We start from the raw sequence: 26827 nt of genomic DNA, 5'->3' as shown, positions 1-26827 counted from the left end.
AACGACCATTTATACATATGATGAGGAAGACTAAAAAGAGTGTTTTGGAAAAGCAAGCAGAATAAAAATAAGCTGTAGAAGAAGAAACATGTCCATTTGAGACGTGCTGAGCCTTTCTTGGCCTGAGGAACTGCCGCTTTGTTTTTAGTAAGATGTGCAAGTTAGATAAGCACAATGAATTTCCTCCGCAATCTAGACCTAATGTGTTTTATAAAAGCATAAACATGAAGATGCTAAAGAATATGAAGGTGCAGAAGAAGACTAACACAGAGCTGATGAACATGATGAAGCTGAAGATAAGAACAATCTGAATATGAAGACAAAGCTGATAAAAGTCGATAGAAATTATGTAAAATGAAAAGAATGAAGAAGAATTTTTGAAAAGGAAGTCTTAAAATAAGCTGTTGAAGCTCAAGTAGGCCAAGAAGAATCTGGAAAACATGAAGATAATGCCAAATAAGATACAGAAGGAGAACATAAAAAACACTGAAGAATCTGAAGATGATAATTCAAATTTCTTTTGCACACTACTCAATGTGTTTGAGGAAAAGAAGAACAGAAAGAAGAAGGCGAACGCAAAGAGGAAGCTGAAGTAAACGAAGACAATGACACATAAAAAAGATTATGAATACAAAGAATAATAAGAGGAAGAAGTTGAATGAGCACGGAGAAAGAAGAAGCTGTTAAATCCTTAAGGGAGAAGCTTAAGAAAATCATTGAGCATTAAGACAAATAATAATAAGAGAAAGGAGTTGAATGAAGAAGAAAAAGAAGTTAGAAGACGATGATGATGATGATGATGATGAAAAAAGGAGAAGCTGCAAAAGCCTCAATGGACAATCTTAAGAAAAACACAATGAAGAACCTGAAGGACATAAAGAAGAACATTCGCAAGTTAGATACACAACAAATGTCCTCAAGCATGTTTTTGATGTTTTGAAAAAGCAAGAAGAGCAACAAAAATATGAAAAAGAGACAGAAGAAGAAGACAGACAGAGACGACACTGAAGATTTGCAAGTTAGATAAACAATGAATTTCCTCTGCAATCCACTGACTCTGTAAACAAAGACATAGAGAGCCAAAGGCAACCGGACAGCTGGTTTCCTCCCCGACTACGTCTATCTCCTCACAGACGAACACACGATCCTGTAAACCAGGAGGATATAGACTTCTTTCTTAATGAAGTGGGTGTTTGTAATGTGTAACGAGAGGAAAAGGCAAGACTTCCTGCTGAGGTTTAATGCAGGACGCGCTCGCAGCACACAGTGAGCTATGCTTTGCAAACACGCTACAAATCATACACACACAGCGCTTATGCAAACACAACGACACACACAAATCTCTGAAACCTTCGGAATACACCCTTAAAAACACTCTTGCATTAGATTTCAGTCATTTTTGCCGGATTCATGATAATGGTGAATGGAAAAGTTTAATCCATTCTCTCAATAGACTTGATTGATTTCAACCCGCTACAGTATAGAGAAAATACTAAGTCAATTAGGAGATTCAAGATGGCCACCAGCCAAAGAGGCCATTTGCATTGATCACAAATGGAGAAGAGATGCCCAGACGCATGGATCACGGCTCTACAAAAGCAATATTTACAACACCGTCTCACTCTTAAAAAGGGACCTATATTGCAGTTTTTAAATTTTTTACTTTCTTAAATGTGTAATGTTGCTGTTTGAGCAATGAAAAGGTCTGCAAAGTTACAAAGCACAAAGTCTATATCCGTGTCTGAACTCCCTGAAACGGCTCCATTGTAGTCTTGAGTTTTCTTCCAGGAATGCACACATCACAATTCCTCATTTGAATAATTCAGCATATGCAAAAAAGAGGCAAGGCCTGGTTGAGTTAGTTAGTAGTGTGTTGAAACTAGCGGTTATGGTAAGGGGCGTGACATTTCCCAAACACCAAAGCGGTTGACCAATCACAACACACTGGTCCAGCCAACCAATCAGAGCACATTGAGCTTTTCAATAGCTTTATAGGAACTAAACGGAAAGACTGAGAAGAGAGGAGCTGCAACAATGACAAATATGTGAAAAATCATGTGTTTTTTAACATTTAAGCATGAAAACCTGTTCTAGTAAAGCCCAAAAACTAAATCAAGACTTTGTAAAATGGCATAGCATGGCCTCTTATGAAATAATTGCAGAAACCCTCCTAACCACAGACTGAATATTATAAGAATATGAACTGAATATTAAACATCTCAGAATAACTGGCACAATATCAATTCCAATTAATTTGGGTATATATTTACATTTTGCATATGAAAGAAGTTTGCGCTGTATGTTTTGATTCACTGAAAGAGTCATTTGTTGTGACTCAAACTAATCTTGTTGTGCTGTATATGTTTGATTTCATAAAACAATAACTTGCTAAGAATATTCATTTGTTAGTGAATCGGCTGCATTGTATGTTTCTGCATGCAGCTTGTAAGGACAACTCAACAGAAACACATTTCCATTCTTTTTAGTACACAGTATTGTTTATTTTTTTATTATTCATATTCAATACAGAAAGCAACTCTTCTGTTTATGCTTTTTGTTTTGTCTTGATATGTCTCAAATATCAAAAGTATCAAAAGTCTCACACATGGATCAAAAGCACTTCCTGCAAGTCACAATGGAGCATCTGCTAAATGTTACATTTGAAAGTTCATTTCTATTAACAGGACATCCTTTACAAACACATGCAGGGCTTAAGTATGAAAAAAAATTGTAGCCCCACACACACACACACACACACACACACACACACACACACACACACACACACACACACACACACACACACACACACACACACACACACACACACACACGCACACACACAAATGGACGAAAACAATATGCTGGCGGTACTAAAGAATCGTAGGCATGTTTTGATCTTTCTATTCTTCCAAAGTTTACAGAAAGCATGCGTGACCTTTCATTTCTGAAAACTTTGCCAAACTATTATAACTAACATAGCTGGATGACACTTCACAATGACATCATAGCGACATCATCACAATATTATCACCACGCCCAAATGTTTATGGTGCAAGCCTTGGTATCCGTGGAGATGTGACAAGAAAACTGGGAACACATTTTGGATCTCTACAAGCTCTTTAAAGTGGTGAAGCTCCGAGCTTATATTGCAGACAAGGTCAAAGCGCGTTAAATGACGCTGTCTTCCTGCTTCAGGTTTGATCATGTGTCATATGTTTAGTGCCAAAATGTGATTAATTGTATAAAGCTGTAAGATACACTCATCCAATGCCGGCAACGTGTCGGATTTATCTGCTTTAAGACTTTTAAATCAGCCCATCTGGCAGCAGGAGAGTAGTGTGATGGAGAAACGAGGCCTGGGTCGAGTCCTTGTCTGGCTCACACATGCTCTTTCATGACAAAGCAGATCTCAAGATAATCAAGTAAATGTGTCCTCATGCACACACTCTCCTTGTCGTTTCTTTGCTGGCCAAAAGGGTTGATGTATCTCTGAATCAATCGGAGTACTGACATACACTTCCTTTGGTTATTAAGTGCACTAAAACGACAATATAGAATAAAAAGACATGAATAACTATTTATATTATAAGCAGTATGTATTAGTTTAAAAATTTGGCCAAATACAAATGTGCTAATTAATTAATTGTATACTATTTTGTTTAAATCAGGGTTTCCCAAATGTGTGTTTGCAAACCCATGGTTTTAAGACATAAATATTAGTATTGTAACTTGCAGTGTAAAATAACATAACTATTAGGCCTATGATTATGGAATATTCTTTTTTTAAATAGACAATTGTAATTTACAACATTAATTTGTATTTCTTCGTTTTTATAGAGTTACTAATATGATGATAATAGTTACTAGATGAGTAAAGTTTGTGAACAAACTTTGATGTTGGCTTGAGAAATCCTAGCCTGAATGTTTGAAGTAATTGTAAAAGCTTGAAGTGTGAAATAGTTTAGAGAGAGAGTTTAAAAAACTTGAAATGATTTAAATTTGAAGTAGTTTTAAGTTTGAATCCATTTTTAAAAAATTAAAAGTTTGAAGGTTTTACAGTTTTTTACGATCGCTATGACAGTTTTTTCAATACATTTAACAAGTTTCCTAAACTCTTAACACACCAACACACCTAAAACACACAATTGGCAAAACGGTTAATTTCATGCTCAAAATCACACATTGTAAACTAAACTCCAAAACTAATTTTCAAAATACAATAATACACTAACACAATACACTATATCTAACAAAACACTGCAAACATGTTTCAAAATCAAATAATTATTCAAAACACTAACACATGTTCTCTTCCAACAGGAACATTTAGTCAATCATAACACAATGACAAAAAAAACACTAACATCAGCTGAAATTACAGAAACTGCATTATGTTATGTGTCACGTCTGCCCTTATACAATAGACAGTATACTGTGAATATACATTTTTCTCTACATTTTTGTTTTGTTGAGTTTACAGTTTTTTGCGATCGCTATGACAGTTTTTTCAATACATTTAACAATTTTCCTAAACTCTTAACGCACCAACACACCTAAAACACACAATTGGCAAAACGGTTAATTTCATGCTCAAAATCACACACTGTAAACTAAACTCCAAAACTAATTTTCAAAATACAATAATACACTAACACAATACACTATGTCTAACAAAACACTGCAAACATGTTTCAAAATCAAATAATTACTCAAAACACTAACACATGTTCTCTTCCAACAGGAACATTTAGTCAATCATAACACAATGACGGAAAAAACACTAACATCAGCTGAAATTACAGAAACTGCATTATGTTATGTGTCGGGTCTGCCCTTATACAATACATTTACATTTATTCATTTAGCAGACGCTTTTATCCAAAGCGACTTACAAATGAGAAACAATAGAAGCAATTACGTAAACTAGCAGTAGGACAACAGTATGTAAGTGCTATAACCCTTCACAGTACAATGCAACGCACAATTTTTTTTTTTTTTTTTTTTTATAGAATAGAATAGATAAGAAAGTGTTAGTAGTGCTGAATCAAGTGCTCAAGTGCTGCCGAAAAAGATACGTCTTCAGCAGTTTCTTAAAGATGGCTACAGACTCAGCAGCTCTGGCTGAGTTAGGCAGACCATTCCACCAGCAGGGAACAGTCATGGTAAAGGTCCGAGAGAGAGATTTCGTGCCTCTATGAGATGGCACCACCAGACGCCGCTCACTTGCAGAGCACAAGTTTCTGGATGGCACATAAGTCTGAAGTAATGAGTTCAGGTACAGGGGAGCAGTGCCAGTGGTTGTTCTGTAGGCAATAGACAGTATATTGTATCAGGGCCGGAGTGGGACTCATTTTCAGCCCTGGAGTTTCATGCCTTAGACCGGCCCACTTTAGTTCCCTGACTGACTATATTAAAATAATGTAATTAAACCCTCAGTATATAAGTCTGCAATAGTGCACTGTTTTGTACAGCCTTGTAATTCATTGTATTTAAAAAAAATATAATTTTCTATTCAGTGCAATAGCAGTAGGCCTACACAGGGTTTTATAAATACAAAGGTCCCAAAAGTGATCTGGCTAGGGGGTTCGGGGGCATATTATGATTCCACTGTCATTGTCAAAGAACATAGGCTAGGCTATATCTGTGTTAAATAGGAATTCATTGTTATAAAGTTATTCTCATTCTGGGCACAGTATGCAATAGGCTATTCCTCTACCTGCTCTCCTCTCCCATCTACATCTCCTTCTCTCATTCTTCTTCTCTCAGTCTCTTTATCTTTAGTCTACCTGTAATCTCCCCTCCTCGAAGCTGAGCTTTGATTGACACAGTCTTTGCAAACTGATTATTTATGTCGGTTGTTTAAAAGTTCTATTGTAAAACAGCTGTTTAGTTTAGCTACTTGCATCTTATCTCGTGAAGCGTCGCGTTGGGATTCGCGCGCGGCCGCGGCTCGCGCTTCTGTGAACATAAATCCCACTTGCTTTGATCGGTCATCTCAAACATTTTCCCATTGCCGACGAGCGGTGTTTGAGTGCTGAAGCAGCTCAGATGATGAGGTCGGTTATCGTCGTGACTCGCGATATACGAGTCATTGCAGCAACAAATTAGAGTTAATATTAGGCAATTATTTCACAACGTTATACACTCAGAAAAATCGGAGAACTCAATAATGGGTACGGCTCTGACTCGTAGGCTATTTGGCCGCTTGAGTTTCTAGAGATTTTTTATTATTCTGTCCTTTTCAGCGCCGCCTTTGCGCTTATCCATGTTTTGTATCTCTAATTTTTTTGTTCGCACATCTCTAACAACTGACTTTATTTTTTGTGGGGCTGCGAGAAAATAATAATAAAAAAATAGTGGGGCTGCGCTGTGACTGGAGCTTATAAAGGGAAAACATTCAACCCAGTGCCATGACAACACCGGCCCTCCTGGCCAATAAAACAGACCGGCCCACCGGGAATTCTCCCGGTGCTCCCGATTAGCCAATCCGGGCCTGGATCATAGATTGTGTTTTGCACTGTAGTTTCTTGTGAAGCCTCTCTACATTTTTGTTTTGTTGGGTTCAGTAAATACATGCATTTTGTTTCTTTTGCTGCAGAAATTCAATACAAAAAAATAATGACCATCTCAGAGTAGCTTTATGTACAGTTTATGAAAAAAAAATGACAAAGACAGAATTGCTGCAGTAAAACCTTTATTTGCAAAAGGAAATTACTGCAAGATATACCTCTCCCTTGTCCTGGTCCTCGTCTTCCTCTCCCCCGTGCAGGCATTTTTTTTTCTTTCTTTCTTTCTTTCTTTCTTTCTTTCTTTCTTTCTTTCTTTCTTTCTTTCTTTCTTTCTTTCTTTCTTTCTTTCTTTGTGTTGCTCTATATTGTTCCTTTTCCACACACGATCAGCCCAAAGAGTCCTCTTATACATTATAACATATGGTCATGCGATTGAAAGAACCTCAACACCTGAGTGTGCTTCTGGATGGGAATCAGCTGAAATTTATATATTTGCATAACTTCAATAAGCTGTTGCTCAGTAGCAATGGAATAAAATACAGGGAATATATTTGTGTTTCAATTCACAATATGAACAGCTGTTCACTTTGACTTTAGCCTATATAAGTTTTGTTTAGAACATGATGTTATCTGTTCTGACATACAGTGTGAAAGCATTTGTAAATTTGGCAGTAAAATTACATTGTTTTGGTCTTGGTTGAGCTTGTGTGTAAAAGAAGTTCAAGCATTTTAAATTTGTGTTAACTGTATGCATTTTGTGTCAAAGCAACAAGAAATGTGTTAATTGTATAGCCTACAAAGACGGATGTTGTGCTAACCGTGTTAAGAGTTTAGGAAACTTGTTAAATGTATTGAAAAAACTGTCATAGCGATTGTAAAAAACTGTAAGTCTCTCAGACAAATTGCTTGCTACGCTGTTGCTATGGTATTCAGTGTGGTATAAGGTGTTGCTATGTGGTTGCTGGGTTACTCGCGCTGGTTTCTAGGGTGTTGCTATGTGGTTTCGAGGGTATTCATGCAAATTGATAGATCAATAACTAAAGGACAGTCGACGGAGGCGACGTGTTTTGTTTATGCTAAAAGGCTGCTTTGCAGAGCGCACCCTTTAAAAAATTTAAAAGTACATTCGATAGATACAAAAATTACATTCATGTGTTACTATGATTGAAAAAAACTGTTGTTTTTTTGCACATAATGTAAAGCATAGCCTACATTGATACATTTACTATCTTTGTTATTTGCACATTGTTTGAAGGACAATATTGGGTGAAATGTGGAATAACATAAAATACAGAATATAAAAAAACACCAGATTAAATGGTTATTAAATAAACATTAGTTGAGGCTCTACAGCGAATTCCATGGGAATACCAGGCTTACATTTCACTGCTTGTTGTATGAACTATAACTGGTATGTGACAAATAAACTTTGAACTTTGATTCACTAGTTTTATTCAAATGCAACCATTCCCACAAATTTAGCGCTGAAAGCAATTTACAAATGGAAAGGAGGGCCGTCACATGAGCCCTAAATTGCGGGTGATTTGGTAAATAAGCCTGAAATGCCGCATGTGAAAGTGGCAGAACTCTTTAGTGAATTCACCACACAGGCCCAATATACTGTTCCTGAATACTCTGCCTTCAGATGTGTCCTCCGGAGGACCAGCGTTTTATTGGCCATGAAAAAGTCCGCCCACAGAATGACATAATGCTCCCTGCTGATTACAGAAGCTTTTATTCCAGTTTCCTCTGCACTAGCCGGGAGAGAGACCCCTGATCATGTTCTGTCAGACGCCCACCCTGTGCAAACACTCACACACAAACACACCCAGACACTCCCCGAAAACTGTGGTTCCCACATAGTCCAGCCACACGGAGCACAGATGGGCCAGCAACCCGGGCTTGCTCAAAACATCACACAGAAATGTTTCGAGACTAAAAATACACAGCGCGGGGCGAAGCGGGTCACTTCCTGCATCTCAACCAAAAAACATAATGGCCTCAAGAGTCATATCACATACAGTCAGGAAACAATTTAAGGTAACCAATTGATGTTATGACATCCCATGACAAAAAAATAAATAATAATATACAAATAATAGGCAAAATATATTGCTAATATAAATATATAATGTATTGCTAATTTTAAAATATATTTGCATAAATAATATATTTACATTAGTTGTTTCAATCATGACAACTTTCGGAATAGTTTTAGCATATTATTGTATATGGCAATCTTAATGTATTTGCTCTTGTTGGCCTATATCTGCTTCTGCTGCTGCAAAACAAATTGGGACTTGCTTCTAGTAGATACACAGACACACTTCTGTGAGCATGTAAGATATGATGCTGCTGCATAAACATACATACATACTGTAAATCCCACAGCAGATCTCGACAGGTGGAGGACTTCTGAGGGCTGCAGCGCTAGCTTACAGTAAACAATGAACCAGACGATTTAAATGTTGAGGAAGCAATCTCATTGGCTGCAGGATCACCAGAGGCCAATCAGCTTGTGCCATGCGGTAATGATGTAATTCCGTGCAGATGGTGTGTAAAGGACTATTAGCCTGCCCTGCGCCCTCTTTTCTACTGAACAACTATATGAATATATTTTCTAAACAGAAAAAAAAATCTGTGTTTGATTATCCAGGACATTGACATATTCCGATCCTGAGATCCCATCCAATCAGAAAGCAAAATTAGCGACAAAATAGATGTTCTAGCAATTATTGCAAATTAGGTCAAATAAATAGCGCTGCCCTCCGTCCAAAAGGAAAAGGTTAGTCTGTCTATCTGCAGCATGAGAATAAATCGAAACATCCCCCGTGGCTAATCAGAGAATGTCACATGTGCTATAGCGCGGCTCTGGAAACAGTTAGCCTGTTCTGCTGTCCCGCTGGAGGGGAGTTCGATTCACTGCAGCAGACATTATCCAGTTCACTTCCTGGAGCTGTGCTGAATGCCAACATTCCCTGAGCCGTTTTACATGCTGCTGAAATTAACAGTCCTACATCATGTACATGGACTGACTTATGTCTCACAGCTGGAGTGGCCGTTTAACTCAAAGCTTGCCTAGTTGTCCCGGATGGTACTTGATTCATGTGAGTTTGGGGATTCTCTGTAGAGGGCAAAGTTCAAGCTAAATATTATGGTGCGATGGGGAAAAAAACCTGCAGGAGTTTATAGACTGGCAGCAAATGCTAATATATGGTATAAGCACACATTTCAGATATCATTATACAGATACAGTAGCAAAAACCATTGATATGGCAAGAGAAATTATGATGTTTCTATTTAGTGTGCCTTAGAGGCTTGATAAAACAAGAGCTCTGTGTTGTCGTGCAGCACGTCAACATTATTAATAGGCTGAAAGATTTACTTTTCTGCGTCTAGAAGAGATATGCTATTTGTTGTAGCGCTTAAGTGGAGATAATGCGATCATAATATAGGGGCATTCTTGCCTTTTCTTCGCACACACCCTGTGAAGTTCAGTCACATGACAGATAAAATAGGCTCATAAAGATGAACATTGTTTAGCTTTCTCTTGCACTGTCCTTCTAAATACAGCCCACTATATTTTATTTTAGTAACGTATCTTTATATACATATATATAAAGGTATAAACAAAAATGTTGTCACTTTATTTAAAGGGGAAATACACGTGAATTATTAGGGAATTAGGGAATAAGTGTCTGGATTCTCTTTTTTCATCAGTTCAATAAACAAGAAGTCAACATTGAGTTACTTACAATTTGATTTTAGACACAATATTGAGAGTTACTTTGTCTGTCAACAAAAACTATTCCAAACAGCAGCTGTAGTGAAAGAAGAGCATCAGTGGTTTTGAACAAACTGGTTGAATGAATGATTCAATGAATTATTCTTAAAAACTGCATCCGAAAACGTATTGCTTTTAAGTATGTACTTCTTTTGAATAATTAATAGAAGTAATTCCTTCATGAACATTAAAAAAGTATATTCTATACAGCATAAAGGTGTGTAGAATGTTGTCACTGTCATCTGACCTACATTAGGCCTCATAGGATAGTAAAGTGTCTATCATACGTCTATAATATGCACTTCAGAATTTCTCTGGAAGTAATAGGTCATTTACTTTTCACAAACTGCTTTATGAATTCTATTAATTGCTGTTTTTTATAGTACGGATTGTATGCATTCGGATGCAGCCAACCACTTGTTTCATTCATGAATGAATCAGCAGTTTTTAGCGAATCGGTTGAATGAACGATTCAATGACTCACTTATAGTAACTTGTCGCCACCTACTGGCATACCAAACTAACCTGCAGAAAGAAAAATCCCACACACTATACCAGCTAAACAATGTTTCCCTGGATACATTTACATTGAGAAAAAAAATACAAAAATCAATCAATAAATAACTTTACATAACGTACAATACAAAAGTTACATTTGCATAAAACATGATAAAAAAATGTAAAAAATGTAGTGACAGCAAAAACCCCCAACATGGTATTTGACAGTTCTGTCAACAGTCCTGAATCTGATACTCGTTTACTATGACGTTCACAGTTTCCCAGCCAGCTCATAAACAGCGACACACGGGTGAAATAGCACCTGTATAGAATCAGTTTATGGCGTTATTTTCCTGTCAAATGTCGAGAGCGCATTATTGTAGCGCGAAAGTACATTAATATGATGCGCGAGCGCGAATCTCTCTGCTCGCGCACGAAATATGATGCGCGAGCGCGAATCTCTCTGCTCGCGCGCGGAATATAATGTACCGAGCGCGAATCCCGCGCGCGCGCTCTCAGATACACGCTGCTCTTGTAAGAATGATCTCTGGGCTCGCTCAGAGAATATGCCTGCACTTAAAACCTGTTCAGTGCCATCGCGAATCTCTCCTCTTCGCTTAAAGTAAGCGTGTATGTGCTCAGACTGTGACCCGTGCGTTCGCGCATGCCTAAGTACTCTTCTCTTCCATTTCTTTCTCTTTGCTCTTGGCATAAACGCTGTCAAAACGGCAACAACCAATCATAAATAGGCTTCAACGGCTGACCAATGAAAACGCGTCATCGCGTTTTATTTGTTTTGATGTTAAATATGTCAAATGTATCTTAGAAATGTCTGGGAAGAGGGCGATTGGATTATTTTACATATAAATGACCTAGACTGTCTATCTGCACAATATGTTTTGTAAAAATTGGTAGGCTACTCCAGACTCTAAAGTTATCTGAAAGGAAATGTTACAGGGCTGGATTTCCCGAAACCTTCTTTAAATTATTATACCTTAAACTAAAGCTATATCTAACGTTAATACGTGTTTCCCGAAACGTTCTTATTTAAGTATAACTTTATAACATTTTACTAACATTCGTTAGTAAGGTTGGTCTGGACCACTCTTAGCTATAGGATACCTTATCACTGTGATAGGCTATATACGAATATAATTCTGAAGCTGTAGGCTAACACACCCAGTGTTCAATTAGGATTATGGCAAAGAATAAATTATGCAAAGATTCACTGCTAAATTCAAATGTGCTTTTGCACTGAACCAGAGACAAAGGCGCTCAACTCTTGTCATATTTCATACACATATCTATTTTTTTCTATTCTACTAGTAGTAGCTACGTGGTGGTGGGGTACTTACGTGTTACTTACATTCTTGTATATGTATAAATATATTCCTTTGTGTTCAACAGATCAAATAAATTCATACTGGTTTGAAACTACTTGAGTGGGAGCTAAATTATGACTTTAATCATTTTAATTTTGGGTTTAATTTTAATTTTTCCCTTTAAGCAACAATAAGGTATAGTTCGGGCAACACGTGAAAAGGTATCTTCAAATACCTTTAGAGTCTTATCTTAGATTCCCCCCAAATATTTGTTCAGATTTGAATTTAGCAGTTGATCTCGCTACGTACTTAATGGTTAATAACTGGTGTGATTGCACGAGACAATGTGTTAATTATCAGACGTAAAATATTATTTTTGCCTTTTGGAATCGGCTTTCAAATCTATTTGGCTCAAAAATCTCACTTTCAATGGGCATGGCACCTGTAGTGTGAACAATGTGGTTGACAGTCTAGGTCATTTATATGTAAATTAATCCAATCGCCCTCTTCCCAGACATTTCTAAGATACATTTGACATATTTAACATCAAAACAAATAAAACTCGTCGATTCGGCGGACCCATCTCGGCTTGTCTTGATTGAACTTATTCCATGTGCGGTTCAATATCAACCAATAAGATTCCATGTACGATGTCGCGTTTTCATTGGTCAGCCGTTGAAGCCTATTTATGATTGGTTGTTGCCGTTTTGACAGCGTTTATGCCAAGAGCAAAGAGAAAGAAATGGAAGAGAAGAGTACTTAGGCATGCGCGAACGCATGGGTCACAGTCTGAGCACATACACGCTTACTTTAAGCGAAGAGGAGAGATTCGCGATGGCACTGAACAGGTTTTAAGTGCAGGCATATTCTCTGAGCGAGCCCAGAGAAAATTCTTACAAGAGCAGCGTGTATCTGAGAGCGCGCGCGCGGGATTCGCGCTCGGTACATTATATTCCGCGCGCGAGCAGAGAGATTCGCGCTCGCACATCATATTTCGTGCGCGAGCAGAGAGATTCGCGCTCGCGCATTATATTAATGTACTTTCGCGCTACAATAATGCGCTCTCGACATTTGACAGGAAAATAACGCCATATCAGTTCCCTCTCATGATGTTTGTGCTGTGAGGTTTATGGCCTTTGAGAGAGAGGTCACCAGGTTGTGTCCCTGGGGTTATGTTTTTAAGATGCTTCAAAATATCTGGCTGGTTTTATGTTGAATATTTAATGGGAGAACAGGAGTTTACCCTGTAATGTTTCATTACTACAGTGCTCGTTTTGAGGAATGCTGCTTTAAAAAGAACGAGCGCTTCTAAAACGGCATCACAAATCTGACTTCACAAATCCCTCTCACTCCTAACCCTCTAACCGCCTGTCTCCTTCCTGGTATGTAACACCCAAACATTTGTGTCTGATGTAATCTGTGCTACTGTAGTTGACCTTTTCTATAAAAAGCTAGAAGGTATATGACAGAAACAAGAGAGATGCAGTTCAGTAACTTGCTGATTCAGAATAAACGTAATTGCATATGTGTCTCATTCTATGGTTGAATATTTAAGAAATATAATTTACAGTATTTGGTTTCAAAAATGTGCTTTTTTACAGTTTTCATCACATTAATGTAACATTCAGGAAGTTGTGACGTTCATGCACATACAAACTGATAGTTGCAAAGCTACTTTTCCTTAAATTATGCTTAATTTACCCAGTAATATAAGCTAAAAAAAAAAAGATTTTATTAAAAATAAAATAAAAAATTTGATAGTCTTCTATTTACTAGCATAAATATAATTTTGTAGATTACTGTAGTATTATGTTGCCAGAACATATCTTGAGGCTACTCTGTGAAATCTAATTTACAGTAGTAAGAGGCCATAGTCATATTATTTTTATTAAATCTGACAGCTTGTAATGAGTGTTGTTTTATGATGTTTATGAAGGCAAAGTCTGACTTATATAAAAGATAATAAAGTTTTTTCATAAACATTTGAGTTTTGTACTTTTGATTTTGTGGTTACAGTTTTGAGAAACTAGATTTCAGTAAAATGTGTCTAAGCAATTGAGGAAAAAAAAACTGAATATATTAATTTTGCACCAGCAGAAAGCAAGACAGGAAAATGAGATCTACTGCAGAGTTTCCTTTATAGTTGTTACAAAGAAGTGCAAAGATCTCAGCAGATTTAAACGCTAACAATGATAGTCTTCCGGTCTCAGAAGTGTTACTTCCTATGTCTCTTTTTTGAAGTTAAAGCAAGTTTGAGATCACAGTTGTGTGTTTCAAACACGCAAGAAACTATTAGATAAGAAACTGAGAAAACATAAGCTCTGAAGCCAGATGCACTATTCATAACAAAGGTTCAGTTCTTTTGCACCAGGGTGAGGATGTCATGTCGTTACAAACCATTATGTCTTCTGTTAGAAAAAAAAACTCTACATACAATTAACATCAATGGAGTCCAATGTTGTTTTAGACCCCATTGACTTTCATTGTATAGACAAAATCACATAAAACATTCTTCAAAATACAAAAGTCAAACAGGTTTGAAACGACATAACGGTAAGTAAATTACGACAGAATCTTTATTTCTGTCTTGACAACTCTTGGGGCCCTATAAACGCAAGTGTCAAAGCGCAAAGCGCAAGTAACTTTGTGGGCGGATCCCGGCGCTGTTGCTATTTTCCCGGTGGGATAAATGCCTCTTGCACCCGGCGCAAATCTAAAAGGGGTTGGTCTGAAGTAGCTTCATTATTCATAGGTGTGGTTTGGGCGTAACGTGAAATAAACCAATCAGAGCGTCATCTAACAATCAGAGTGCTTGTTCCAACGCGGATTGCTATTATAACGGCGGATTTGCCAGCGTACGCCAGGAGCGGTTCACAGCCGAGGAGACCGACGATCTCGTCAGGGCCGTAAAACACAGAGAAGTGACATTGGGGATGATGGGAGAAACCCACCCAAATTAGCTTCGGTTAAACAGGCGTATAATTTGGGTAAATGTGTAGCCTAATCTAGATTATTATTATTTTTTATCTAGATAGATTTTTTTCACATCTTCACGGACACAACAATGATTTCCCTCGTGTGTTAATATCTTTCCTTGTAATAATGTATGATTTACAAAAATGAAAACTGCTGCTATATTAGAGAATCAAAGTGGATGCGCGTTAACACGCTACATTATGGCCAAGCACGCGCCCTTAAAATACCATATGACTAACGCGCAACACGCCACTGTCTTTAGACTGTGTTTTTCCTGGTCAATGGCGGAATTGCTTTCTAAACCTGGAAAATAGCACCAGGGAACTTTTGCGCTGGAACACGCCTCCTCTGTTCGCCGAACCGCCCCCGCGAGCGCAAGTTCATTCCCTAATTTACCGACGTGCGTCTGTGGAGAGAAAAGTCCGCTGTGCGCGGGTGCAAAATAGAAATGATACATGCGTCGGTGTACAAAGTCAATTGCGCTGGGTGCAAGATAGGGCCCTTGGAGTGTTTGGCATGGTAATGCATATGACAATATTGATATGTTTGGTCTTGGCGGAATAGATCTGCTACGCTGTTGGGTATTGCCATATAGCATACATGAATGAATTACCCATGGCCGTGGCAGATCTATACAGGTGGAGCTGGGGAAGGTGGAGGGTTTCTGAAAGCGCGCTGCAACTGCTACAGCAAACGCTGACCAAGTATATGAAGGTTGAGCAGCTCATTGGCTACTGAGACAGCAGGAACCAATCAGCCGTGCCCTATAGAGAATGATGTGATTGCAAACAGATTGAGTTAAGGACCTATCAGCCATCTAGAGTTTCATGACTTTGTATTTTTTGGTGAACTACCCCTAATTATAGATAACTAAACCTTATGTCATTCTATAAGCACATTTGTTTTTCTAACCACTAGAAACGAAAGACATGATTTTCCTTTCAAAGTCACTTGTAGATCAAATTTGGAGATATTTTTGAAGCTCTGGAGGCTAAGTATGTGCAGATGGGATTATAAACTTCAGTCGCTGGCATATCTGATGGATCAGAGGAATGGAGCAGCAGAGAGAGATGTGCCAGCCTCCGGTTCACTCGCCCAAACAACCAACAGTACTTTTCCCGCTCTTGACAGCCTACTGGCACAGAGCAGATGACAGGAGCAGTTTTCCCAGGAAGCAAGAATGTTTAAAGTACCCTGGAACACGGAATACTTCCTGTGATCATGTCATAATAGCAAGAAAACGAGCCTTATCGCAACAATTAATGAGAAACGGTCCAGATCATGTATCATATTCAATGTGAATGTTTTCACAGTAGCTGTTTGAATAGTTGTTTAAGTTGGAGGCTCACCAAAGCAATAATTATATCTATTATTATCATTTAAACTGAACTGCCCATTTTGTGCCAGTTCTCAGAAAAACTAAGTGGTTTGCCAAACTTTATTGATGCCACTATGATATTTTCCATGAACAACCTGCTCATGAACTCTTCTTCTGGTACCATCAACTCCAAATATGCCAGGTCTGGAGATCATTTCTCTCAGGAGCAGTACAGTACATGCACCATGTCTCTCGACAACCATCTTCTGCTATAACAGTGTCAGAGTGTTTCCTTTGAGAGGACTGGGGCTTGTCTGCATGTAATGGAATGCCATTTCGAAGTTTCCAAGTATGGAAGAAGACAGTTCAAAGCAAGGTCTTCTGGGAGATTGGAAGCCCTTGCCAGTAAGTGCTCTAGATTTATAACTGTGGAGATCTTCTTAATGCCAGTGAGAGGGGAGTGGATGGTCAACTTTAGCCCGCCTCACTCTACACTTGACCATTCATCTCCTGATGACTCTATTTTTGGTGCACATTATTAAATTAGACGAAAAGGGTTGAAATGAATCTACAGTTAGCCATATTAGATGCGCAGGCTAAAAAACAAATCACTCGATGAAGTGAAACAAGGTTAATGAGTCTGCGCTGAAGATGTGTTAAGGGATAGTTGATCCAAAAATAATAAAATTCTGCCATCATTTACTCACCCTGATTTCTTTATTCTGTGAAACATAAAATAATATGTTTTGATAAATGTTTTTGTCCTTACAGTAAAAGTCAATGGGGTCCAAAACAAAGTTTCACATTTTTCTAAATATCGTATATTGTGTTACACGGAAGAAAGAAATGAGGGCGAGTGAATGATGACATTTTCATATTGAACTATGACTTTAAATTCAAAGCGCACAAACCGATTTGTTATGAATCTGTAAAGCATTCAATTAATTCATTATTTATCTGAAACAGTGCAGGCATAAAGCACACGCAGAAGGAATGCATTCCTATCAGAGCCTGGAGATAAACCGGACGCACCGCTAATCCATGGAAAAAAATCTCAACATTCACAAAATGAACTTTAATGTATGCATTAGTCTACAATATAGTAAATATTAGTAATATAAGTAAAATATACAAACATTTGTAAAATATAGGTATATACACAGTAGGCTATTGCCTACCCCCCCCCCCCCCCCCCCCTTAGCGTCAGTGAGCGGAAAAAACACAAAAATTCTGTCAGGATTACAATTTTTACGTTTTTTGTTTATTAAATTGTACATACTTATCCAATTTAGAAAACAAAAGCAAGCTAATTATAACAATTATAATATAAATGTCACATCTCCACTGACTTTTAACAGCATTTGACAGCCACACCGAAAGATATTCTGAAAATATTATTTATAAGGAAATGACCTAATCTATATACACAATACAGCTTTTTATACCATGTTCCACACCCTTTAGATATGTATGTGATATGTATGTCTGTGATGTCCCACACATCCATATACTGCTGACTGAAAACAGATGAATTGTCTCAAACCAAAAACACTTGCACGTTCATCTCCATTAGGAATTCACACGGCTTAAATGTCGCCACTGCAATAACCACATCTGGGTCTGGAAGAGACGCTCTCATTGCCAAACATGGATTTTCCCTGTTGTCCACAAGGGTGCTTATCTGTAAACTAGCAGGATCTAAGTGGTGAAGGACAAGACCTACAGTATACTAACAGAAAACCACCAAAAGGTATCATGGTGTATTACTGAATGCTTCACAGTACCATATAAGCATATTCAATGATATACAGGAAGGGACCACCTAGTGTGCTAGCCAATAGGAACTTGACTAGAGTTAAGTGTATGAATGAAGCAACGGTGTGATGAGCCTGCACCTAATGTGAGTCAATGTGAACCTCTATCTGCAGCTGCATCCACAACTTAATTCCTTAACGCACGTCACGCGCCTGCATCACATGCATTCCTACGACTCCGAGCCCAAGGACACATCTGAGCTCTCTTCACTTGGCTAAACAGTGAGGGAACATTGATTGCTATTCCTCATAAAACGTTGCCGTTTAATAACATTAATTACATTTTACATGAAAGGTGATTAAAAAGTTGTCAATATGCAGCTTCATGGACAACAGCCAAAATGTTGATTTATATTTAAAGGTCCCCTCAGTAATTTTTTATTTTTTATTTATAGATGGCTTAAATTCATTCCAATAGTTGAATGGACTTTATACTGACACCTATTGACTTGGATGTATGAAGTTTGTTCACACTCTGAAATTGCCATATAAATTAAACATAATAATGTTGTTGTTATAACATAATATAACTTCTTTAATTGCACAAGACAGCGGGTCATGTGATCCCAACAGGGATTACAAAGCATAAATCCGCTTTACAGAATAAAATAGCTTATTCTAAAAGACTGATGTAACTGGAGTCTTTATCTAATTCAGTTATTTTTTCTCAAAAATTATATTCATTTCTTAGTGTGTACAATTTTTTAAATGAGCAATTACAGAGTGCACCTTTAAAATTCACTGTAACTCAATGCAGGATGTCAGTGTGTAATGGTGATAATAATATAGGAAAGCAGTATCAAAATGTCAGTAACCAAGAGATATGCCCACTTGCTCTTAACGTCAGACTAGAAGTGCATTTTGAGGGAAACATTATACACACTGGACGTGGTGTGAAGCGCAAAAACGCCGCGCGTCTACAAAATAAATAACAATGAATTCTGTTCAGAATATCTTAACAGACCGCATTAGGGAAAAGTGGATATAGCCTCAAACCAGATCGTCAATAATAGATGATGTAGGCTATGGTCCTCAGAATATGGAATGACATGATGCACCGAATAAATAGGCTAATGCGCAAAGACTTGCTCTCGGGTGTATAATCAATACCACACATGTAACAGAAACCGCTACAAATAGGACACAATAAAAGAAAAACTTACCCAGAAGCGCCGCAAGTGTGAAATGATAGACTCCAGAAAGCATCTTCCCGGTTCCCTGTCAGCGCCTGGATACGAGGCTTCTTCCCTTGGAAGCGCGAACACTCAACTGAGCAGACCGACTCTCTGGAGGCAAAGACTCGAGTCAATTACTCTTAGAATGAGCTAGAGGCCATTTCCTCTGCTGCAAAATCAATGTCAATGTGCAAGTCTACAGATCTCACACCTAATGTCTTAACTTCTTGTTTGAGTTTTCTAATGCGTATTTGAGAGCATGAGGGGTGACGGACGGAGAGGGAGGGTTTAGCTGGGCATGAGGGGAGGATTCTTCCTCATTCAAATTCAAGAAGCTGAATTAGTATAGTAGAAAAACGTTTGTTCTAGGCTTGTAATATTATATAGCTAGCCTATGTGCAATTTTACAAACATATACACAATTAAAATATATAAATAAATAATAATAAAAACAATGATTTACACTTAATATTATAGTTACAACTGTGTTTTGACTGGTCTAAACTGGTCATTAGCTTTTCTGAGGTGGACATTAACTGGTCTAAACTAGTTCTACCAGAAAGACTCGGGAGAATAGATACTCGACAATTATACATTTATTAACAGCCCAGCAAGCCACATGCAATAAGTTCTTTGGCGTAGGCCCCGTCCGTAACTCGCAATCCGAGGGTACGGATTCAGCATTTCCCGCCTGAAGATGGCGGGGGCGCAGCCGACCCCCAATGCGGTATTGGAAGGGACCATCCTGGTGGTGGTGGGGAGGTTGAAGGGGAAATCCTATGGTGATAGGAAGGATGGACGGAGGAACCCATCTCTTGCTGGAGCGAAGAAATCATCTTGGTGGTGGAGGGGTGGATGGAGGTGAAGCGTCAGCATCTGCGAACTCAGACAAGTGTAAGTACGGTTCTTTTATACTTCTAGTATTAAAACGTGATTGGATAGATGAGAAGATAATTAATGACGCAACAATTGAGTCTTCCCAGCAGAACTTACGCTAAAGCTTCCATTTATTAGCTGGTTTAAGATGGTCTAAACTAGCATTAGCTGGTCTAAGCTGTTCATTAGCTGATCCAACCTGATAATTCGCTGGGCCTTGTCATTGTAGTTAATTATGTTCGTCTGTGTAGGGGCCGTTAAAAAAAAACAAAAACACTTTTAATACGTATTTGCCGTTCATTTACACGTCAATGACATCTTGGGGGCCTGAAAAGGCAAAGTTTTGAAAGTGTCTTTCAAAGTGAATGTGTTTTTAAAGGGGTGGTAAAAAAAGGGGCCCTTTTGACAAGATGTAAGATAAATCTCTGATGTCCCCAGAGAGTGTGTGTGTGTGTGTGTGTGTGTGTGTGTGTGTGTGTGAATTTTTACCACAAAATACCCCAATAATATATTTTTATATAGCATGTTAAAGTTGTCACATTTTGAGGGTTTGCAAAAACGCACCGTTTTGTGCCTGGCCCTTTAAATGCAAATGAGCTGCTGCAGAGGGCGGGGTTTCAAGAGCTCGTGTGTTAGCAGCTGCAATTACCTCACTGCAGACACTAAAATAACAGAAACTGTTCTGCCTTTAATGTTAAAACGGTGTCAGACAAAGATGGAGAGACTCAAGAAGAAGTGACAACATGTAGAATGCAACAGGACGTCTCTGAATGGTAATTTATGTTGCTGATGTGGAGTTAACTATCTTCAATTGGGATATTCTGTCATGGTAATCTAAAAATCACTCGTATAGGAACCGTTGTGAGATGAGGGTCTTTTTTACAACGTTGACTACGTCTTTACACTAAAAACAAAACATTTTTTTTCCAGTTTTTAGTACAATGTTGTGTTTAAACATTAGTGAACTCTGCTGTTGTTGTGTCTGTTCCTTATTCTCGCAATCTTGCTTAGTCACTTCTGTACTCAGAAATGCTGTTATTACGTTGCTACAATGCCATTAGTGCTACCAAATTACTGCCCATTAAAGCAAATCTCACTAGTCATTAGTTATTCTGACACTAGTGCTTTATATACCCAGCTCTTCATCACAGACTATAGGAGCAAGGGGATTCTGGAGAATTCTTCCTGCAATAATAACATTTTTAGATAGCTTGCAGTCAACAGCTGGTCTAAACTACTCATTAGGCAAGTATAAACTAGTCATTAGCTGGTTTAAGCTGGTCATTAGCGGGCTAAATTGGTCACTAGCTGCATGGTTTAACCTGGGGTCTTGTTTACAAAACTGTACGTAGGATCCTTACTAAAAGTGTACGTGCGCCCGAAAGCCAAAAAGTTGGCTACGTTTAAAGTTGTGTTGTACGCAAATAACGTAGTGCAGCGTTCTCAGCATGTACGGATTCAGTGTAATTGCTTGTCAAACATGACCAGCCTCAGGGTGAGCATCCAGCCACAGACACCACAGACTTATTAAGAGTTCACTGAGGGAATTAATGAAGTCTATCTCCGAGAAGGAAAGAGATGAGGCTGCTCTTATGGCTGCGCTTCAGAGCAAACTCAAGCAGTATGAAAATCGACAGCTTCGGCGTCAGGAGCGTATGGAACATATCACATCATTTCTGAGGGAAGAAGTGGATGAGGCAGAGGCGCTAAATGTAAAGACTGCCACACCACCGAAGAGATCACCTCCAGAACACTCACCTCATTCTTCCTGTTCATCACAGTCACCTGACATTGAGTTACATACCAAAGGTCAAGGACATGTGAGTGCCACACAAATAAATGTGAGCACACCTACTGCAGAGGCAGAGCACTTTAACCCTGGTTTCGTACCAATACAGCCAGTCACTTCACTTCCTTTGTACTCACCTATTTCGTCTGGTACGTTACCTGCCGCCGTGCTCCAACGCCAACATGCTACAAGAGCAGAGACTGTGCCACTACTGCTTAATACACAGTTTTGCCCTTATGACGATGCTGGATGCCTTTCAGTCTCGGGTGCAGCCACAGCTAGTAGCTCCCACGCCAACCTACCAGCATCCCAGAGTGCCTTACATCTATACAACAGTGGCACCTTCTCCACGACAGCCTGTCGCGGCTCCACCTGCATCCAGTTTTTCAGTTCCTCACTATACAATGCCTCCAGTAGCGTCAGTGCCTCAAACCCAGCACAGTGCTGCAGTTTCTGCCATGAACATTCCTGCTCTTGCAGGCTCTTCTCTACAGCCTTGGTGCCTCACCGCCCTTTGCATGCTAACCCCCAGCCAAAGATTCCTGATTTTGTGAATGACAATGAAAGGGAATTCGCTAATCTGAAGTTAGAAGTTAGAACATGCACTGTATTTATGATTATGACTCATAATGAAGATTTACGGCTTTCTTTCATGCCGTGAGTTATATATGCGACAGCAGTCAGCTTGACTTAATGGCCTGACGCGGGGACATTTAAGAAGGGATGGATGTTTGCTTCAAGTTGTAGGCTTGGTGAGTGAAATTATATTTGTATGATCTTGTATATGTGTAATTCTCTTTAAATATTCTGTCTGAAAGTGACCAAAAAGCCATTTAACTCCAGCTCACCATCGGTGTCGCCAAACTGCTCCATTTCCAGAATGTTCGTACACATGGGTCAGAGTTTGCGTGCAGGTGCTCAAATGTTCCCGTCAAGTTTGTTTTTATAAATCACAATTTATGCGTCGGAAGTGGCATACTGTGCCTCTTTCAGGACCTGTTTTGTGTGTATGCAATGGTTATAAATGAGAACCCTGGTCAAAGCTGGTTAAAGCTGGTCATCAGCTGGTCTAAACTAGTTAGTAGCCAGTCTAAAGTATAAATAAGCTGCATGATCTAATTTTCTGGTCCAACCATACTACGCATTTTAATATCAGTGTCGGGTAAGAGTTAAATGCTTGTCTAGATTTTGCTGCTCACTTATGTGGGTTTATCATAAACTTCTATAAACTCATGAAGTTTACTTAAATATGTTTTTTTCATATTTAGTGAACTCTGCTGTAGTTCTGTCTGTCTTATTCTCAAAATCTTGCTATGTCACTTCTGTTCTCAGAAATGCTGTTTTTACGTTGGTACAATGCCATCAGTGCTAGATAGTCATTAGTTACACCATTAGTTATACACCAAAGATATACACTTCTTATTTCATTAAAGACTAAAGCAGCACCAAGGAGAAATCTTCCTGCAATAATGACATTTTCAGATGGCAAGCGGTCACATACAAAATGAAAAAATTAATCAAAATTGAATCTCAAGAATCTCTGGAGAAAAGGACGGTTTACGTTATCCCAGCTTCCTCTGTTCTCCCAGAATCACGTTTCAGGAAAACACTGATTAGCGTTTTTTTTTTTTTTTTTTTTTTTCTGTGTCTTTCTTTAATCAATTTCCTACACCACGCCCGTCTGGAAGGCCTCCTCTGAAGGAGCAGACACAGCCTGTCACAGAAGAGATCTTACACATCCTACGCATGTACGTATCTCACAAACAGCTTATAGATATTCCAAACAAATCCCCCTGGCTGAAGGAAATGAGGCGGGTTATACTGAAAAATATTTTGCCAAAAGGTCAGTAATCAGTATGGGGCATTTCAGATCAAAACATAACTAATAATTTGTAAAGAAAATGCAATTATTAATTATTATTTATTATTATTAAAAATTCTATACAAATCACGACTTCAAGACACCTGTTCTATGATGATATAACTTAATAATGATATAAGATAATACCAAAAAAAGACTCATCAAGAGCTTGAAATTATTGGGGGGGAAATGGCCCAAAATAAATAATAATAATAATTATAAATATAATAATTATAATAATCGAAACATAATTGTGAAGTATAGGGGAATATTCTGTGAAGATGAACCGGTGTTTATCCTGTAAATAAATGTATCCTGTGGAAAAATACATTTAAAATGTTGTCCGTAGGCTGAGATTGAAGCATCCTTGGGGGAAACACATGCACAAACGATATACATTTACATTTTACATTTAATCATCATTTAGCAGATGCTTTTATCTAAAGCGACTTACAAATGAAGAGAACAACAGAAGCAATCAAACCAACAATAGGGCAGCAATATACAAATGCTGTGACAAGTAGCATTTAGTCCAGTACACATAGCATAGTTTAAAAAAATAAATAATATATTTAGAAAAGTGAGTGTTAGTATTAATAGGTCAAGTGTTGATGAAAAAGATGCGTCTTCAGTCAATTCTTGAAAATGGCTAAGACTCAGCAGCTCGGGTTGAGTTAGGCAGGTCATTTATTTAAATGAATCTTTTTCCTGAAAAAAAATTCACAATTTTTCAGTTACATCTTGAATCATGTCAGTTGAGGTCTCAGGATATTTAAGATATAGAAGAACATAGTCTGCATAGAGTGATACAGTCTTGGTTAGTATCGTAACCTCCGCTCTCTAATGGAAGGAAAGAGATATTTTGTCAAGACTGACACCAGGGGCTGTACTTGGGAGCCCTAAACGCCTCTGATACTTCAGAAAAGGCCTATTAGAATTGGCGAGTGGAATTTGCACACTACGGAGACCACTGAATTCCTCCGCTGTATTCAACTGCGGCAGGGTGCTGAAGGTAAGATATGTCCAGGATTCGCCAGTCTCATGAGGAACTCAAATTGGGGACACACAAAAAAAGCACACGTTATTGCGTCAGGGAGGCTCGCAGGCAGCTTACCTGCTCGTACCTGACAACACCAGACGAAACTGGCTCAACCCGGATATTGTGGCCCAGCAACCACTCTGCAGATTTCTGTCAGAGAGGCGCCATTGGCTAAAGCCCATGAGGATGCAACACTCCTCATGGACAGACAAACACTCCCCAAAACAGACCAAGAGCTGCTCAGAGCTTCTATAGATCTGCGTGCAGTCCAAGAAAATGCGTAAGGTCTGTACTGGACACAGCAACGATAAGGCTTAGTCTGCCTCGTCTTGCTAAAGGAAATTTGGGTACGTTGGAGCTCTCTGTAAGACCACAGAGATATCCCATGACAGAATAAGGCATGACCTAGGATGATTCAACAACCTGGCTCCTCTGAGGAACTTGATGATCAGGTCATGGTTCCCTAAAGACTTAACCTTCCAGTGTGTCGTGATGTGCCTCTATGGTGGCCACATACACTTTCAAGGTGGAAGTGGACAGCCAGGCCTCCAACCTCTCCTGCAGGAAAGAAACCACTGACCTAACTGTGCATCTCTGTGCGCATCCCTCAGAAAGCACACCAGTTATCGAACAGACTCCACTTCAAAGCATAGTCCCACCTCGTGGGTCACCGCTGGTGATAGACCACTTAAGTCTTCCGAGTCCTGTCCTGTGGATAAGCCTCATGCACTCACCAGCCTCACGAAGGTGAGAGGATCCAGGGGCTCCGTCTCCAGCCTCTGATCCCCCGGGTTCCCTTGTCCCACCGGCTCCACCTTAGTTAGTCGTCACCCTACATGTGCCACAGACCTGTGAGTCTTCCGCTGCGTTCTGTCTCTCCACCCCTACAGCTTCAGCGGACACCTCCTTGCCCCGGCTTCGCCTTGGTCCTCAGTCACACCCGCTCCGCCTCAGGACACTCGTCGCCGTGGCTCCGCCGAGGTCTCCAGTGCCAGGGGTGTTGTTCAGTTCCCGGCTCTCGCTGTCGCCCTGGGATCCCCTGACATCGGCTTTGTCTCCTTCGGCCGTCCCGCGGATGTCGTCGGCCACATCAACCTTGACTTCTCCTTCCATCGACTCCGCCGTGGGCTGTTGTCCTAACTGGGGTCTGGGTCTGTACCATCTGGCCACTCCTCCTGTCATTGTCCCCATGGATGCTCCCACCATCTGTACCTCCGTGGAGTCTCTGCCTGTCTGTCTGCCTATCCCTTAGCTTGCTTCTCTGCACCAGCCCTTCTGCGAGGGGACGTTATGTCACAAACATTCATTCTTAGTTTCATTATCATGGATTTTTTGGTTTGTTTTCACTAGTTTCCTGTCACTCTTTACTTGTCATAGTGATTAACTGTAGGTGTTTATTATTATTTCTTTAATTTGCCTTGTACTTAAAGGGGTATTTTTAAATTTTTCCCTGACGTCTGGATCTTTCGGCAGCGTATTCAAAGATGTTGTTTGTCCACAGCCAGGAACAGCACATCTGCATGGCATCGTAATTTTACTGTACACAGACCCACTCGCTGTCCGTCGACTGAACACTTGTGAGGCGCGCGGCACGCGGGGCGACAACGATACGAAGTGAGCGTAGTTGTCTTGCGCTTAAAGCGTAGTTGTCTTGTCCTGGAGGCGGTCATATGCAAACGCTGGTACGTCACTTCGTACCGTGACGTCACTTCTTACCGTGGATCCAGAACGAGCTGTATTTAGAGCTTGATTAAATAAATGATTCGTTTATAATGGGGAGGACGTCTTAAGCTATGAAATTTGCAGGACGTTTTAATGGTACAAAGACCTCTTATATACCAAAAGATCAAGGCAAATTTGGTT

At 39.2% G+C, this 26827-nt stretch overlaps 1 protein-coding gene across 1 annotated transcript in view; it reads right to left on the bottom strand.

Annotated features, from left to right (window-relative positions):
* Positions 1-19660, bottom strand: part of itga1 (integrin, alpha 1) — a 55245-nt gene extending 35585 nt beyond the window's left edge. The window contains exon 1 of the mRNA XM_079600151.1: positions 19388-19660. Within this exon, the coding sequence (XP_079456277.1) occupies positions 19388-19430 (43 nt within the window). The 5' untranslated portion in view covers positions 19431-19660. The remainder of the gene's footprint in view (positions 1-19387) is intronic.
* Positions 19661-26827: the final 7167 nt, after the last annotated feature.

This window comes from Phoxinus phoxinus (assembly GCF_949152265.1).
Source record: "Phoxinus phoxinus genome assembly, chromosome: 23".
NCBI classification, from domain to species: Eukaryota; Metazoa; Chordata; class Actinopteri; order Cypriniformes; family Leuciscidae; genus Phoxinus; species Phoxinus phoxinus.
This window is presented reverse-complemented; position numbering and strand designations above follow the sequence as displayed.